Source organism: Lepidochelys kempii, chromosome 10, assembly GCF_965140265.1.
Source record: "Lepidochelys kempii isolate rLepKem1 chromosome 10, rLepKem1.hap2, whole genome shotgun sequence".
NCBI classification, from domain to species: domain Eukaryota; kingdom Metazoa; phylum Chordata; order Testudines; family Cheloniidae; genus Lepidochelys; species Lepidochelys kempii.
The window spans coordinates 36,216,062-36,232,240 of NC_133265.1; the positions used below are offsets into that span (position 1 = coordinate 36,216,062).

The 16,179-nt window shown below is 52.8% G+C and overlaps 2 protein-coding genes across 6 annotated transcripts in view; one reads left to right on the forward strand and one right to left on the reverse strand.

Moving 5' to 3' along the window:
• On the forward strand, positions 1 to 15,175 carry VRK3 (VRK serine/threonine kinase 3). 4 transcript variants are annotated; one of them, XM_073362886.1, is made up of 14 exons: positions 1 to 245; positions 2,889 to 3,031; positions 3,498 to 3,638; positions 4,049 to 4,195; positions 5,309 to 5,361; positions 7,989 to 8,055; positions 8,885 to 8,969; positions 9,781 to 9,883; positions 10,523 to 10,615; positions 11,003 to 11,135; positions 12,087 to 12,207; positions 12,569 to 12,627; positions 13,280 to 13,428; positions 14,783 to 15,175. In XM_073362886.1, the coding sequence occupies exons 1-13, from the start codon at positions 46 to 48 to the stop codon at positions 13,426 to 13,428; spliced, it is 1,494 nt and encodes a 497-aa protein (XP_073218987.1). In that variant the 5' UTR covers positions 1 to 45; the 3' UTR covers positions 14,783 to 15,175. The 4 variants fall into 4 exon arrangements, with proteins under 4 accessions (XP_073218987.1, XP_073218989.1, XP_073218990.1 ...); XM_073362889.1 differs by having other exon boundaries at positions 225 to 286; XM_073362887.1 differs by lacking the exon at positions 1 to 245 and adding an exon at positions 1,493 to 1,697.
• The window catches only part of CCNF (cyclin F), a 29,232-nt gene continuing 21,849 nt past the window's right edge, over positions 8,797 to 16,179 (reverse strand). Inside the window, exon 17 of one of the 2 annotated variants that reach the window (XM_073362885.1) lies at positions 8,797 to 9,658. In XM_073362885.1, coding sequence (XP_073218986.1) covers positions 9,654 to 9,658 — 5 coding nt within the window. In that variant the 3' untranslated portion in view covers positions 8,797 to 9,653. Of the gene's footprint in view, positions 9,659 to 15,007; positions 15,415 to 16,179 lie in introns of those variants that run through there. The other variant, XM_073362884.1, reaches the window with a different exon arrangement.

A 16,179-nucleotide genomic window follows, 5' to 3' on the forward strand; every position in this document is an offset into this window, starting at 1 on the left:
GCCGGCGGAGGCGGAGGCGGCGGGCGGGGCGGGGCAGCGGCGGCCATGGGGAGACGCGGCCGAGGCGGCAGGAGGTTGCCGCTGCTGGTGGGCACCGGGCCGGCGGGCGCTGGGCGCCGAGCGATCCCCGCGGCCCGGCCCGGCCCGGCTGCAGCGGCCCACCGCGGTGTGCCCAGGCCGGGCCGGCCCAGTCCCTGGCGCCGGGGAGAGGCGAGCTGCCCGGCCCGGAAGCGGGGAGCGCACGGGTAGGGCCCCAGACCCGCTCCTAGGCCGCGGGGCCGGGCAGGTGCCTATGGCGGGATGGGGGGAACCCTGGGGAATGGGCAGGTGCTTGGGGGCGGGATGGGGGCACCAAGGGGAATGGGCAGGTGCTTGGGGGCGGGATGGGGGCACCAAGGGGAATGGGCAGGTGCTTGGGGGCGGGATGGGGGCACCAAGGGGAATGGGCAGGTGCTTGGGGGCGGGATGGGGGCACCAAGGGGAATGGGCAGGTGCTTGGGGGCGGGATGGGGGCACCAAGGGGAATGGGCAGGTGCTTGGGGGCGGGATGGGGGCACCAAGGGGAATGGGCAGGTGCTTGGGGGCGGGATGGGATGGGTAGGTGTCTGATGGTGATGTGGGACAGGGGGCACCCCAGGGTGATGGGAGCTGTCCAGGGTCCTGGTAGGTCAGGGTGTGGGGCTACAGAGCTAGGTAGGAGCCCAGGGTGGTGGGAGTGCTGGGCAGGGCCACCAGAGGGCGGTTTGGTTATAGGGACGGGCAGCGGGTGACTCTGGGTGACAGGAGATGCAGAGCTAGACAGATGTCGGGTGGGGGCTACAGGCAGTGATGAGCTGCCAAAATCTTAACAACCCGGTTCCCGCCTCACCCCACGAGGGGGTCGTTGCCCACCCCGTCCCCCCGGGAATCCTGCCCCATCCAACCACCCGCATTCCTTGACACACACACACACCTCCGGGACTCATGCCCCATCCACCCCTATCCCCTGACTGCCCCCAGAGCCAGGCAGGAGGGTCTCGTGGGCCACCGTAGTGGGTGCCCACCCTGCCCCTAAGAGCCAGAGGCACCTGCCGGAGGGCGAGGTGGGGAGTCCCAGCGGTGCTTACCTGGGGCAGCTCCCAGGAAGCATCCGGCAGGTCCCTCTGGTTCCTAGGGGCGGGATAGTGAAGCAGCCGCTCCCCCCACTGATCACATCAAAAGTGGCACCTTAGGTGACGACACTGTGGGTGCTCCAGGGCTGGAGCACCCACAGGGAAAATTTGGTGGGTGCAGAGCTCCCACAGGCAGCTCCCTGCGCCCGGCCCCAGCTCGCCACCGCTCCGCCTCCACTTCCTTCCCTGAACGCGCCACCCCGCTCTGCTTCTCCCCCCTCCCCCCAGCTTCCTGCGAATCAGCTGTTCGTGTGGGAAGCCAGGGAGGGCTGAGAAGCAGGCGGCAGCTTTGCGCTCAGGCCCAGGGTGGCGGAGGTGAGCTGGGGCAGGGAGCGGTTCCCCTGCATGCCCCCCGGGTAACCTGCTCTGGCGCGGGCAGAACTCCTCGCGCCCCCCAGCTCACCTTCGCCTCCCTGGGCCTGAGTGCGAAGCCGCCACTTGCCTCTCAGCCCCCCGGCTTCCCATGCAAACAGCTGATTCACGGGAAGACGGGGGGGCGGAGAAGCAGAGCGGGGCGGCGCGTTCAGTGGAGGAGGCGGAGCGGAGGTGAGCTGGGGGCTGGCGCGGGGCGGGGAGCTCTGCACCCACCAAATTTTCCCCATGGGTGCTCCAGCCCTGGAGCACTCATGGAGTCGGCACCTAAGGAGCCACTTTTGGCTGGTGTTAAATTTAGAAGCCCTTGGGCTTCTAAATTTAACAACCGGTTCCCACGAACTGGCTCCAGCTCACCACTGGCTTCGGGGTAATGTGGGGCTGGACAGAGTCTCTGGGGCAGGAGTGCCTCTGGGTGATGGGGGCTTTGGGGCTGGGCAGGAATCCAGGGGGGCTGGCTGGGTAATGGGGCCTGCAGTGTTTATGACACTGCTTTGGGTTTATCTATGGGCCCAGCCGGGCAGATGAAAGGCCCAGTGTAAGACTTGGTTTTGCAGCCCTATTGTCTCTTGAGGGTGTTGGCCTGGACCTAACCTCTTCCCCATCCTCTGGTGCTACTCCCTGCTCTGTAGCAGTGCTGCTGTAATCCTGGCAATTCATCATGGGACCCAGGGTCTTGCTGTGACTTCTCCACAAATACCATACTGGGAGTCCTGCCTGTTCCCAGTGCCCTCCTATTCCCCAGCGTTCACACCCACTAAAGGATTTCCCTGCAGTAGGAAAAGAAAGATTCAGTTAGCAAGTTACCTGCTACCTTTGGGAGCTTTAGTGACCATTTAAGCATTGCCCAGATGGATAGGTGAGGGGCAGAGAGGCAGAGTGCATGCTAGGACCTAGCAAACACAGCTGCATTGGGACTCCTTCCCCAGGTGGTGCAGAAACTGTCTCACTTGCTGTTGAGGTTGATAATAGTGATGTTGATAAAGGCAGATGCTTTCCCAGTTCTGCTGTCCCAGCGCTAGTTTGGAGACTCCACTTGCAGCATTATCTAGTGGCTGGAATGAGGACTCCTGGGTTCCCATCATCTCTCTGCCACTGATTCACTGTGTGGTCTTTAAATCATTTAATCTCTGTGCGCCTCATTTTCCTGATCTTTGCAGCTCAGTTAATTACACGTTTGCTCTTACAATAATATGCATACTGAGAGCCTCTGATGGTGGGTGAATGGACGTCTCCTCTTAGTAAACCTCTTTCTCCAGAGACGCAGCCACCAAAACACCAAAAAAACCTTTGAAAAGTTGACTTCTCACTTCAGCTCTGACACCTGTCCCTCTCCACCCTGCTTTGCCTTGGTTTGTTTTTCAGAATGATCAACTTTTGCCCGCAGTGTGGCCAGAAGGTAGAGACAGCATTTCATTTCTGCCCTGTCTGTGGGTATAAGCTGCCTAAAGAAGAAGATGAGGAGCCAATGCAACTCACTCCAGATGCCTCTTTGTCCTCTCTGAAAGGTAGGTAAGACTGGGTTAAACAGCAGCCTCTTTGGATAGAGATTCTGGATTAGCCAAACCCTCCTGATTACAAGAAGTAGTGGAGCATTGGCATACCAAGTACATGTCTGTCTGAATAGATCCTCTTATTGCTTGCTTTAGGGTATGCAAAATTGTTGTCTTTGATGGCAGTGCAGTGGAAGGGAGTGAATGCAATCTGACCTGAGGAGTAGAGTCCCAGGACTCCTGGGTTCTGAACCAGCTCTGCCACAGGCTCACTATGTGACTTCATCTGTGCCTCAGTTTCTCCATCTGTAAAATGGGGCTAACAGCACCGACCTGTTTTGTGGTGTGGGTGTGAGGTGTTTCACCTAAAAGGGCTTTGAGCCCCATGAATGGAAGGCGCTGTAAGTGCGGAGTGTTATGATCGACAATCATTGGAATACCATGGATGGCATTGTGAGGGTTTGTTTCTTTAATCGTTCAGCCCTGAGGCAGGATGAGCCGACTCCAGCAAGAGAAACAGTAGAGTGGATGTCTTCTGAGAAAATGCTAGCTTCCACTTCGACTGAAGAGAAGGCTTGGAGCCCACCAGCTGCTTCCCCAAGCACCAAGGTGGCATCCAAGGGTGAGAGCTGGGGTGTTCCTCACCACTGCTGTGCTCATGTGGGGGTGGGGCAGACAGCTACTTCATGGCACTTAAGGTAGCACTGGAGCACTAGAGAGGTGGCTTGTTCATCCTGCCATCATGTCCCTTCCCTACCTCCTGACTGAAGTACAGGGTGGTGTGGATGGGTTACAAGAGATGTTTGATTGTCCACTGCTGGAAGGAGAATACATGAAACCCAGGGCCTCACTGCAGGAGCAGGGTGAAGTGTCTGGGAGCGAGAGATGGGGAGCTCTATCAGGCTGGGGTGGTATTATCACAATGTCTCTGGTTGGAATCTGAGCTGTGGTGTGCTGGAGAGCAGCAGGACTCACTCTGTCTGTAGTGCCCTGTTATCTGATCAGAGCCCTGCTTTTGTGTCCTCTTCAAAGCAAAGGTCAGTCCCCGATCTCCCCGGCGGCTCAAGTCCACCTCCGTGGCACCTCTCCCAGAGGGCAAGATCCTGACCGACCAGAACAGCAAGCAGTGGAAACTGGGGAAGCTTTTGAACCAGAGCGAGTGTGGGCTGATGTATGAAGGTGCTGTGCAATCTCATGCTGGGATGCCGTCTGAGGGAGGATGATGAGTATATAGGGTGGGGAGTAGAGGAAGAGTAGCCCTCCCTTCCTCTCTTCTTGTGGCATGCTGAAAGTTCAGTCTACTGGGGAGGATCCCTCAGGGGATGTGAAGAGAGGGGGAACTGCTTCTTGAAAGAGATCATAATTGAAGCCTCTTGCTGACACTTCCCAGTTTGAAGACAGAGCTGGTCACCGGTGAATTCATATCTTAGGTAAATAAGGGATTTAGCTGCCCTTCCCCATCCTGATCCTGCCTCCTCAGACTCTATCAGTTCAGCAGACTCCCTGATTGCCATGTACAGTGCAGCAAGCACCTGAAGTGCCCTCGTAGGCCCATACCCCCAGAATCCTTTGCTCTGCCTGTAGCAGGTCTTCCAAAGAGATGCCCTGTGCAAAGGATGCTGGAAATGCATCCAACATTCTACCCAGCATATGTCTGGGTAGTGGTAGTATTTAAAAGCTGAGGGTTAGACTATTAATTCTTCCCTCCATTTTAGAGCATCCCTGTTCCACCCACCTCACACACAAATGGAAAGAACAGGTTCTGAGCCTTGGAGGAGGCCATAGATGTCCCATACTCTTCTTATGTGGAAAGGGACAGCATTAAAGGGTTGAAAGCCATTGATCCATTTCCTGTCCCTAGGAGAGGATAACATGCACCTTTGGCAGCTCTCTCATTAGCTTGGGATCTTACACAGTTTTCTATATTTGTGTTTTGTCAAAGACTGTGGCACATCTTTCTCCTGGTATTGATGAATCATTTTATTTACATACCAGGTTTAAAGAGCAGAGTCCCTTGATACTACAGCCATGCCTAGGTGCTCCAGTGTTTGTTGCTTTAGCAGTGTCTGGAGAGAGTTGAGACAAAGGTCTTATAACTCTGAAGCAAGGTGGGTATTGTCATGCAGCCACTTGCAAAGAGGCCTCCACAGATGGTATTTTCACAGTCCCAAGGTGAGGGAGGCAGAGGATAACTGAGACTCAAGCCACTCTTGCACTAGTTTCTGAGCAGCTAGCACTGCAAGTACTTTTGTCCTGTGCACCTGTAACCTCATTTGTTCCATCCTTCCACAGCACAGTCAGCATCTGGAGCCTGCCCTCAAAGGCAAAGATACTCTCTCAAACTTGTGAGTTCTGGTCTGTTCCATGTATGGGGCCCTTTGGTCTGACCTACCAGCACTGCTGGTACCATGGTGAAAGGAGTGGTAGAATGCAGAAGCTCAGATCATAATGGTTCCCTCTAGTCTTATTCTCCATAAGATTTCACAGTGTTAACTAGCATAATTGTCTTTGTTGTTGCAGGTGAAGTTAGTCAGAGAAATGAGGAAATAAACTGCATAGGTTAAAGACCCCGTACAACTCCCTGGGGAGTCTTACTTAGACTTCAATGGAAGCTGGATCAGGAGGCCCTTAATAAATAGCAGTGAGCAAAGCTGTAAGGAAAACAGATCTAAAGATTTAAAAAAGCCACCCCAAAGTGGCTGCCCTTTATATTACAAAGCTAAATTCTACCCTCTGTTACACCTCTGCTGTCCTGTCGATTTCCTGGTTGTAAATGAGGGTAGAGTTTGTCCCCTTTGTTTATAAATTTAGTATATGTCATAGAATCTTCTTTAAGCCTGTTTTGTAAAGGTTAACAACAACAAAACTCTAGAAAGTGTTATTTAAAACTCTTGGCGTGCGTGTGTTTTGTGTTGTTTTTTGTCCCCAGAAGTACTGAACACTCTGTAGTCTGAAAAGTGACTGTAGATCTAACACTGAGCTCTTCTGTATCTGTTACCTCTCTGATGCCAGAATGAGTTTATAAAGTCAAATGCTGATTGATCTAAATTAGTTACCCTGTGACAGCTCCCCGGCATCTGCCAGTTCAGCTGGGCTTTCCAGAACTGGCATCATTCCCAATCATAAATAGTCTGCAATTGGAATTTCGTTGACTGTGCTTGACACTGCATGAGCCAGAGTGGTATCCAGGTCACTGTCCTGTGTCTGCCTTGGCTTTTCTGGTTAATGGGATTTAGAAATTGTTATTAGCAAAACCCAGGGATGAATCCTAGGAAAGAGGGGTTTTAGGAAGAATGTGCCCACTTAGTCACTGGAATAGTGTCACTGGAACTGTGCCAGGGAAGAACGAGTTAAAAGGTGCAGAGGAAAACATTACTGGGGAGACTTCTCCAATGAAGGGTTAATGAGAAATGTTTAACACCACAAAGAATGTGTAGATTGCCAGGAAACCTTCATCTCTGTGTGTTGACAGTACTATAGAGCAGTACCAACTCTCCCATTCAGCAGTCCCGTCCCATGCCAGCACTACCCACCCCATCTGCCCTGACACTGCATTGTTTCTACAGCCCAAATTCCTCCCTTTGCAGTGGCAAAGGATTCTGGGATATGGTAGGACACTGTTTTTGTTCATGGACACAAGGTCTTAGTTGTGGGTGTTGAGGATTCAGAAAGCAGGACAGGTTCAATACACATTCCACCAGCCAAAATACTCTTGGTGGGGATCAGAGTAACAGCTGTGTTAGTCTGTATTCGCAAAAAGAAAAGGAGTACTTGTGGCACCTTAGAGACTAACCAATTTATTAGAGCATAAGCTTTCGTGAGCTACAGCTCACTTCCTTCATCTGAGGAAGTGAGCTGTAGCTCACGAAAGCTTATGCTCTAATAAATTGGTTAGTCTCTAAGGTGCCACAAGTACTCCTTTTCTTCTTGGTGGGGAGGTACTGAAAGAATTCTGCAGTTCGTTAATCTGCACCACCTGCCAGCTGCCGATTAACAGCACTACTCACCACGTGTGGGTGGGGCTAATGATATCAAACTGGGTCAGTGGATCTGAAATTATCACCTCTCCCACTCTGTGATGTCTCTCCTAAGCTAGCATGTGGCATCCTGCAGCTTCTGGACAATACATTCAGGCCATTAGGGAACTGCAGTGGCAAAAGAGCAATACCAAATACATACCAGCATGTATCCGTCCACGTGCAAGAAGGTGTTCTGGGAACCCCAGAGGGTTTGTGGCTCAGTACAGCACCCAGACATTTGTCTGCAGCTTCTCAGGGGCAGGAAGTGGCATGAGAACAAGCTTCCTTGCCATATTTCTGGTACTTCTTGGCAGGTTGAACTACAGGGGGGTGGCCTTTCTCAGGGTTCAGTGCAGCTCCTGTTGTTAGAATTCCCATGTTATCTCACACGGCCTTGCCCCTGCTGTGGACAATTAGAGTTTCACCTTCAAGGTTGTCACCTGGCTCCTTCCACCAGCCCTGAATGGCCTGAGGAAACTCATAGAACCAAACTTCAGTAAGCTCCTCCACTGGAAGGCTCCAACCCCAGAAAGAGCTGCAGGATCGCACAGTTCCGACCAGTTTAGGGGGCTGTCTTCATTCTCTGGAGCACTTAGTTACCTGCAGAGAGCACTGAGCAGTAGCACTTGAGCTGTCTGTCCTGAGGCCTTCCCGTGCTTGGGTTAGCTGTGCTGTATAGATAGTGGGAGGTGGCGTGGTTCAGTAGATGGGGCACTGGACTGAGAGGCAGGAGACCATGTTCTGTTCTTAGCTCTGCCACTTACCTCCTGGGTGACTCCCCCTCTCCTTAGCCCCCTCAGTGCAGTACTGTGAGATCCATAGGTGAGAAGGGCTAGGGCAGGATTTTTACACCCACACTCTCCCTAGTAAATGGACGTGGTGGTGATACTGACGCAGCACATCGCTGAAGGTAAAACAGTGCAGCTTCGTCTCTCTCTCCTCCCAACCCTCAGGACACCAAAGATGGCAGGCTGTACAACGAGCAGATCTTCCTGCAGCGAGCGGCAAAGAAAATCACAGGTAAGTGCCATTCCTGGATGGTTGGGTTCCCTGTGCATCTGCTAGGAGACACTCCAAAGGCAAGACTCAGGTGACTCAAATCATTGTCTGACCTGTGCCTCAAAGAGTGCTGAGTGCTAACCAGTGTGTTTAGAAATGACTCTCCCAGGAGCGGGAAACCTCAGGGTGTCTGTTGGGCAGCACCTTCCCATTCCCAGCTCGGTGTTTTTCCTTGCTGCGCTCAGAGGAGTTCCCCTGCTGTAGAGTTGTCTCTGTCTCACTGACAGCTGTTTAACTGTGCACCCTGACCCCTCTGGGGTTGACTGGAGCCCATCCCGTAGCTGTTCCATCAACCCTGGCTGTGCAGAGCTGCTCTCTGTCCAGCTAGCTGAGCCTGGGGTACTCCAGTCAGGGCATGACATCTGAGGAGTAGGGATCCAGGTCAAACCTGCGCCTTTGTGATTCCCACCTCCCTTATATGTGGGACATAGGTGTCCATGCCATTCCCCTTCTCAGAATACCTAGGGCTGTAGCATCCCACACCTCTCCCCCTTTCCTGGCCTGGATTTGGCATCCCCACACCCCGATCCCCTCATCCTACCCTTCCTGTAACTCCTGCTGCCTGCCGCTGAGCTTTTACTATTACGTCTGATTGCCTGCTACTCTGACTTTTATGGGGGCAGCTCAGGTGACAGGATGAGCCTTGAACTCTCAATTGCCCAGTGCAGAGGGTCTGTATCTGTGGGAGGAAGGAAAAGTGCTGGGGTGGGGGTGCCCTCACTGTTTGCAGAGTTCCTTAGCCAGCAGCATGGCAAAGCCGTGCCCATCTGTCCTGTTGTCTCCCTCCTAGTGGATAAGTGGAAGAGGATGCACTCGGTGCCTTTGCTGGGGATCCCAAATTGCGTTGGCTTTGGTCTCCATGAGAGTAACTACAGGTAAGGCAGGACTGCAAGCTGCCAGATGGGGACAGCTGGGGAGTTTCCTCCTTCCCAGGACTCCACTATCCTCTTTATCTCCTCGATCCCCACTGCCAGGCTCTTGCTGCAGCCTCTCTCTTCTCTCTCACAATACCACCCTTTTCTGTCCCCCAACCCTCACCCCACCAGCTACTGACCCACTGTCTGTGCATTGGCCCTCTCTCATCTGATTACTGTAACCCCGGCTTCCTGGGCCTCCTTGTCTCTCCTCCCAGTTAGTCTCTCCAAACTGTAGCAGGTAAAATCCTTTTCCCCTCTCGCTGTGCTGACCTTCATTGGCTTCCTGCATCATAGTGCTACTCAGATTACCCCACTGCTGTCTGCTTCCTGCCATTCGCTCTCCTAGCCTCCCCTTCTTCCACTCTTGCCTTTGCATCTTCTTTCATGCTGCTGCTAAGGCTTGGAACACTCTCCTGCTCCCTGTGCACATAGTGACTTCTCTCTCTTTCACCTCCTCCTCCCAGGAATCCTCCTTTCTGCTGTCCCTTCCCCCTTGCCTGTCTTGGCCTGTGAGCTCTGTGTGGAAGGGAATGTGGTAATGAGTCGATAATACTTCAGAGGGAATGCTGACCTGCCAGTGTCTCTCCCTCTCCTCTCCACAAACAGGTTCTGTTGTCAAATACGAGGGAAGCTGTGTCTTTGTTAAACTAGAGAGTAAGGGAAAACAGTTCAGGTCAAGATTGGTAGCTGAGCTACCCAAATAAGCTTTGAGACCCTCCCATGACAGGTGCTGACCAAGTTCAACGTGCTCTTATCTCCTCTCTCACAGGTTTCTGGTGTTCCCTGAGTTAGGACGAACCCTTCAGTCAATCCTGAACGATGGCACGAACCTTCTGACAGAAAAACCAGTTTTCCAGATCGCCATCAGGGTGGTATGTGGCAGGCCGATCCTTTTGGGGGTCGTTCAGAGCTGGATTCTCTCTGGCCTTTGCAAGGATGTTAGTTCCAGTGCAGGCCAAGGCTGGGACCAGTGTGTCATGGGTGATTCCTGTGCAGCTGCTGCTTGTGCATTGCCTCCAGGGAAATTTTAAGGAAACTTCACAACTTACTTTCTAAACACATGCACAAAAGAGCACAGTGAAATGGCTCAAACTTACTAGAGTAACTTCCTGAAGCACTGAGCACCCACAGATCCCACTGAAGTCAATGGGCGAGAGCAACTTTTGCTAAGCACCTTTAAAGATCAGGTACAGCAGACTGAGCCGGGCTCCAGTCTCTGAATAGTATAACATTGTGCTTGAGCATGGGGCTGGTTGGGGCGGTTTGTGATGAACTTATGGGTCTATTAATGTTCTACCCCAAGGAAATTGGGAGACAGAGTGATTGGGACCCCCCTGAATTTCTCAGGTACCTCCCAACATGTGAAAAGCAGAGAGTGGAAGAGGCTGTGCAGTTAGCCTGCTCCTTAGTCTCCCAGCTGCCACGAGCCTGGGGAAGATGCTCTAGCTCAGAGCTCACTGGGGATGCTGAAGGGCTGTGCGTGAGTGTGACGTCTCCTGTTCTGCCCCTAGCTAGACTCCCTGGAGTACATCCATGGAAACGAGTATGTGCACGGGGACATCACAGCAGAGAACATCTATGTGAACCCAGACGACCTTGCAGAGGTAGGAAGTGAGAACAGTAGGAGCAGAGGGAGGTAGCAGGAGAAGTGGGGCAATGCCCTAGCCAGAGCATTCTCGTATGGAGGGGAGGGTTGATTCCTGGCTGCACCCTGTGTCAGTGCAGCCCCATAGCAGGCGCTGTGTGCAGCATTGCAAGGGTCACTGTACCCAACGTGTTCACCCCCCAGGGAAAGAATTTGGGCTCCCTTCAGTCTCTGCATCTTAAGGGGTGGTGCAGGGAGAAGGGGTGGGATCTCTTAAACTGGAGAGGGGACGTTGGGAGGTGAGGGGCTCCCGGGTTCTCCCAGAGCAGCAGCACTCTCCTCCTTCCCCTTGCGTGGTCGCCCAGGAAGACATTTCACAGTCTCTCTCTCTCTCTCTCTCTCCTAGGTCACCCTGGCGGGTTACTGCTCTGCATTCCGATACTGCCCGGGAGGAAAGCACGTGGCTCAGCGTGAAGGCAGAAGGACTCCTCATGAGGGCACCATTGAGTTCATCAGCCTGGATGGGCACAGGGGAGCTGGTGAGACTGCAGTCCCTGATGGGTTGGCGAGACTGTGACAGCTCTCCTCCCCTGCCATCCCTGCTTGCCTGGGGCGCCCTCTGCCTGTATCCTTCCCCTTCACTGTTCTTCCATTAGCTTTTGGTAACGGCTTCCTCTCTGGTCAGCCAGCTGCTCCCTCCTCCTATGCAGCTGCTCTGCTACTTCCACAGTCGCCAAGTGACTCAGGCAGGAGCGTGACATGGTGGGAGAATGTTTCCATTCCATGCGAGGTCGTGGTAACCCAGCCATGGAGGGGAGTGGAAATCCAGGACAGTGGGTGCTGGTTTAATGGGTGTCTGTAAAGCTTGGCAGAGTGCATTTCTCGCTGATTCAGGCCAATGTACGGGGGCGGGTTCCCCAGCCTGTGTCCAGTTGTGGTCTCATGGCTATCTCCATGAGATGCTTGTGCATCTCAACCTGCTCGTCAGAGATGAGGACATTGCGGGTTCTGACCTGGACCACACAGCGGTGAGAAGAAACTGGAGACTTGGTTGGCTGGTCTGCCCCACCCTTTATCACCTAGGATAGAAGCCTGAGGTGAGTCAGGGCGCATGTGTGGACCAACGGATGCTACTTCAGATTCTGCGACTCTGGGCGCCTGCCGCACATGTGTAACCCTCAGTGAATATAATAGGGACCATCACTTGAAGAAGAGCTGAGGCACAAAGAGGTGAAGAGGCGCTCCCAAAGTTGCAGTGAATTGGTGGCTGAGCTGGGATGAAAACCCAGGAATTCTGACTCTAATCACTAGGCCACTCCACTAGGAAATGTTTCCTGCTGTTCAGCCGTGTGCTTTCCAGAGCTCGGTTCTATGCTGTCCCCTTGCGGGGAGGGACCCCCTTGAACCAGGCCTTTTTGGGTATTACTCCCAAACTCTGCTTTTCTCACTGTGTTTCCTGAGCTGCTGGGTTTCTCTCACTTTCCCATCAGGACCATCTCGCCGGAGTGACCTGCAGTCTCTGGGCTACTGCATGGTGAAGTGGTTGTGTGGCTTCCTGCCCTGGACTGACGAGCTGGCTGATGTGCACAAGGTCATGGAGCAGAAAGAGAGGTGAGCCCTGGGGTTGGGGACCCTGCCTACCATTCTGAGGGCCTGCGGGAGGAAAGCAGTGAGGGAAGGGGGTTCAGAACTAATGGGGAACTCAATAGTCCTGGTACAGATCTTGGGGTGTCTGAAATCTGTAACTGGAAGTGCTGCCTCCCATGGAAGTAGCTGGCCAAACTCCTCTTGACCGCAGTGGGAGCAGAATCCACCCTGAAATCACTGTGAGGGTGAAACGGGCTGGAGGGTTTGAGTTGAGCTGGTCATCATGCATGGCTTTCACCTGTCCCCATCGCTGGGGGCAGTTTGTTCAAGCGCTCGGTCCCTTCTTTCTTGTTTACTGGCATTGAGTGTGTGCTAAATGCTGTAGGTACAAAACAGACGTGGTCGGGCTTCTGCGACTGTGCTTCGGCCAAAAACCAGCTCCAGGTATGGACTTATACTGAGTGTGGCTGTGGGACCTAGTGGGTCACTGTGTGTGAGGGCTGGTTGTTCACTGAAGCTAGAAACTGGGCTGTCTCCCCCATGCAGTCTCAGCTGAAGAGCTGTGTCTGACCATAGTCATTCTAAACCCTTTGCTGCAATGCCAGTCTGCTCATGAACTAGTAGCCTTGACTGCGAGAGATGCCCTTGTAGATCCTGCCCAGGGAGGCTGTGGGAGCTTCAGAAAGATTTCTGATATCTGTGCGGGGTGACATAGCCCACTCTCAGGTTCCCCCATGGATCCAGTTTTTCTCCTTGCTCTGCATCCAGCTGGAATGAGGGTGATCCATGCAGCATGAGGTGGTGATTCTGAGCCTTGCTACAGTGGGATGCTGGCCAGGGATTAAAGCAAGTGAGTGGGAACAGGGAGACCTTGGTTCTAGTCCCAGTTCTGCTGCTGACTCATTGGGTGACCTTAGGCAAAGTGCTTCCCTCTCTGGGCCCGAGTTCCCCCATCAGTGCAGGGGAGGGGTCTGTTGGGAAAAGCCCCTGCGGAAGTGTTGTTTAGCATCTGGCTTAGCTACGCAGGGAGTGAATGCTGGGGCTGCTGCTCTGGAGAACCATAGCCATTCCTGTGAGTGTCTGTACCACTTTGCAGATGCCCTGCACAGCTACCTGCAGCAAGCAATGGCCTTGGCCTTTGAAGAGGAGCCAGACTACAAGGCACTGCGAAAGTTCTTGGGGAAGCCGCTGGAGATGAGGAGAACTTCGGCTTATGACTCGGTGAATCTCAAGGTGGTGCCTTAGGTAAGGCACTTTCTATGGGGGTAGCAGGTTGGGGGAGCACAGTCACACACACACACACCCCTCCCCCCAGCCCCAGGTTACTTCAGCTGGCAGTGGTGACCACAGCCTTGTTATCAGATCTCCCCTCCACATGTGAGTCTAACATGATCAGCAGGGAGGAGGCTTCTCTCTGCACTGGGTGTGAAGCTCTAGAAGGAGGGCTTAAGGGACTCTGACCACTCCAGTGGGGCCTGTGTTAACTCTTAGAGCACCGAGGGTGCTCATTTTCCATTCCTCAGCCCTCCTTCCCCACTCAAGCACCCTGCCCCTCCCTCCGACCTCTTTGTGATCAGTATCCTCCCCATCTCCAGTTGTGTTGAGAGTGGGTGTGGGGTCTCGTGGAGAACATGCATGTGGGTTCAAGGAAAGTTTCTGGCAGCAGGGAATAGGACTTCCTATCAGGAAGAGTGATGTCCCACCCTGCTTCCTCCCGGCTGGGGAGCCTCACATGCTGGCCTCAGGTCTCTCCCCCTAACACTGTTCCCATTTATCATCACTGGGGAACTCAGCAGTTCTGAAAGGGTAAGATGTCCTGAGGGTCACTGCTCAGTACAAGGGGAGCTAGTTGGCTGGCTGTTCCCAAAGGCTGGGGCAAGATCAGAATTTGTGGCACTGTTCTTTGATGCTAAATGTGCCTAACCTGGCCAGATTGGCTTTGCCTCTCTCTTTGTCCCTGCGGCTCACAGACAGACTGTTGTCAGAGCCCTTTCTGGGTAGGAGGAATGAAGATGTGCCCAGCCTTTTGGTAGAGAGCTGCCCAGCCTCACGCCACGTTCATCCATCGAAGCAGGCGCTTCGCTTTCTCAGGGACACTGACTGAGCAGTGGACACTCACGCCGTCCCCTCCCTGGAGGCATAGGTGTAGCTCTAGTTTTGCTGAGTTCTGGCAACTTGCCACCTTCAGAGGCTCCCATGGCTAGTCTACGCCCACATCAGTAGGACCAGCCCTACTTTTGCCCTTTGGTCTCTCTGTGGCGTCCATCACCTTGGGATCTAAGGTGGGCAGAGGATGTGGTCTTGCTAGAGCAGGCAGCACACGGGTGGTCAAGTCCACCTAAATCTGTGCTGGCTAAAATCTCTCTTCCCACCCTGGAAGCTGTAAAATTTGTTGGTAGCCACCAAGGTATTGATCCAAATTCAGCCCTAGCACAATCTAATGAATTCACATGGAGACTTGGCCCTTGTCTCAGCTTAGAGTCAGACCCAAGTAAATTGGCTCCAGGTGGCACTGCCAACAGCACTGGCACTGAGTAACAGAGTAGAAGGGGCTGGTCATGCTCCATCCCGATTTATGTTTTTCTTTGTGGCTTTTCAGATCTCAAGAAACTGACTAAAACTGTGAGAGGTTTAACCTATTGGAAGGGCCCTGCTCTGGGGCAGCCGGCTCCTGCTGTCCTTCATTGTACACCTGTTCTAGAATTCCTTGGGGGTTTGAGAGGGATTGTTTTTAGGGCTTTTACAGTGATTTTTAGAAAGCTGACTTCTGAGCCAGTGCTGTAGCTTAATGAGCTCCAGCTAACATGAAGACTAAACTCCTGCTTGGCAGATGGCTGCCCCAACCACTGTTTGGAACTACCTAGCAACTGGGAGTGTTGCCATAGGGGGACAGACTGAGCCTGGTGAACAGAAAAGAAATCAGGGATTTTAAATGTTTGTATCCTGCCTACTAAACACTGCTTGTTTTGTAATAAATGCTTTGTGGATGGATCCCAAGGCTCTGTTTTCTGTGTTGATCCAGGGAGCGTAGGCTCTTTATTTAAATCCTACGTGGCATCGACCTTGCCTTTTCATCAGACCTGAAAGCACTTTACCAATGAGGGCATGCTTCCAGATGAGGAAGTGGAGACACACAGGTGAAGTAACTTGGCTAAGCTCACAGGCAGGGACAGAGCTGGAAATAGAACTCATGTGTCCTCATGCTCAAACCACAAGAGTAGGTTGTCTTCCCTGAAAAGTAATTGGAAGGGAATTGTAGTAGCCAGTTATGTACAAAGCACCAAGTGTGTGAGTCATGAAATTTTCCCCTCTGTTCAATAAGCTGAGTAAAGATTCCTGCAGCAATGGCCTGGATGCCTGCAGCACAGAGGGGGCCTGTTAATAAAACCCTCCTCATTTTTCAACCTCTGCTCAAGCCAACATTCCTCCAAGGCTGGATTGACACTGCCTTGTGGAAGATGGAGCCAGGCACCAGCTGTGACCCAGTAGGGAAGCCTACTGTGACTGGCCTTTGCTACCTTATTTTTCTACAAGAGATTTAATTTGTAACATTGTTACGGGGGGCAGATGCTCAGGAGCCATACAGGAGGAAATATGGGCAAGTAAGAGCAGAGACCTGAAAAGTTTTTGGATTTGCCTGACGAGCTCTGAGACCATGAGCAAGTCAGTTAGCCTTGCTGGGGCTCATCTGCACCCCTTTGAGATAAGGAAGCTAGGTTTTTCATGCAGTTTGATGTTTATCTTTGCGCTGTTACCCTTGCTCAGAAACAATGCAGGCTGGCTCCCCATGAGGTCAGATACATGCCATTTTCATGTGAGAGTCATTAACATAATGCTCCTTTGAGCTATAAGCTGCACAGTTATTTGGTATAGTTCTAGTCTGCATTTTCCCTGCTAAGAATTCCTTATGTGAACTTACTACTAACGGATTCAGCTTTTAGCCCTATGGGCATAGGCCAGGGCAATTTCAAAAGCAGACTTAAGTAGGACCAATAC

Excerpts from the sequence above, each read along its gene's own strand:
- VRK3 (XM_073362886.1), top strand. The coding sequence starts at position 46 with ATGGGGAGACGCGGCCGAGGCGGCAGGAGGTTGCCGCTGCTGGTGGGC. Across the intron at positions 246-2,888 it reads CGGAAGCGGGGAGCGCACGG|AATGATCAACTTTTGCCCGC; the intron begins GTAGGGCCCCAG and ends TTTGTTTTTCAG. Across the intron at positions 3,032-3,497 it reads CTCTTTGTCCTCTCTGAAAG|CCCTGAGGCAGGATGAGCCG; the intron begins GTAGGTAAGACT and ends TTAATCGTTCAG.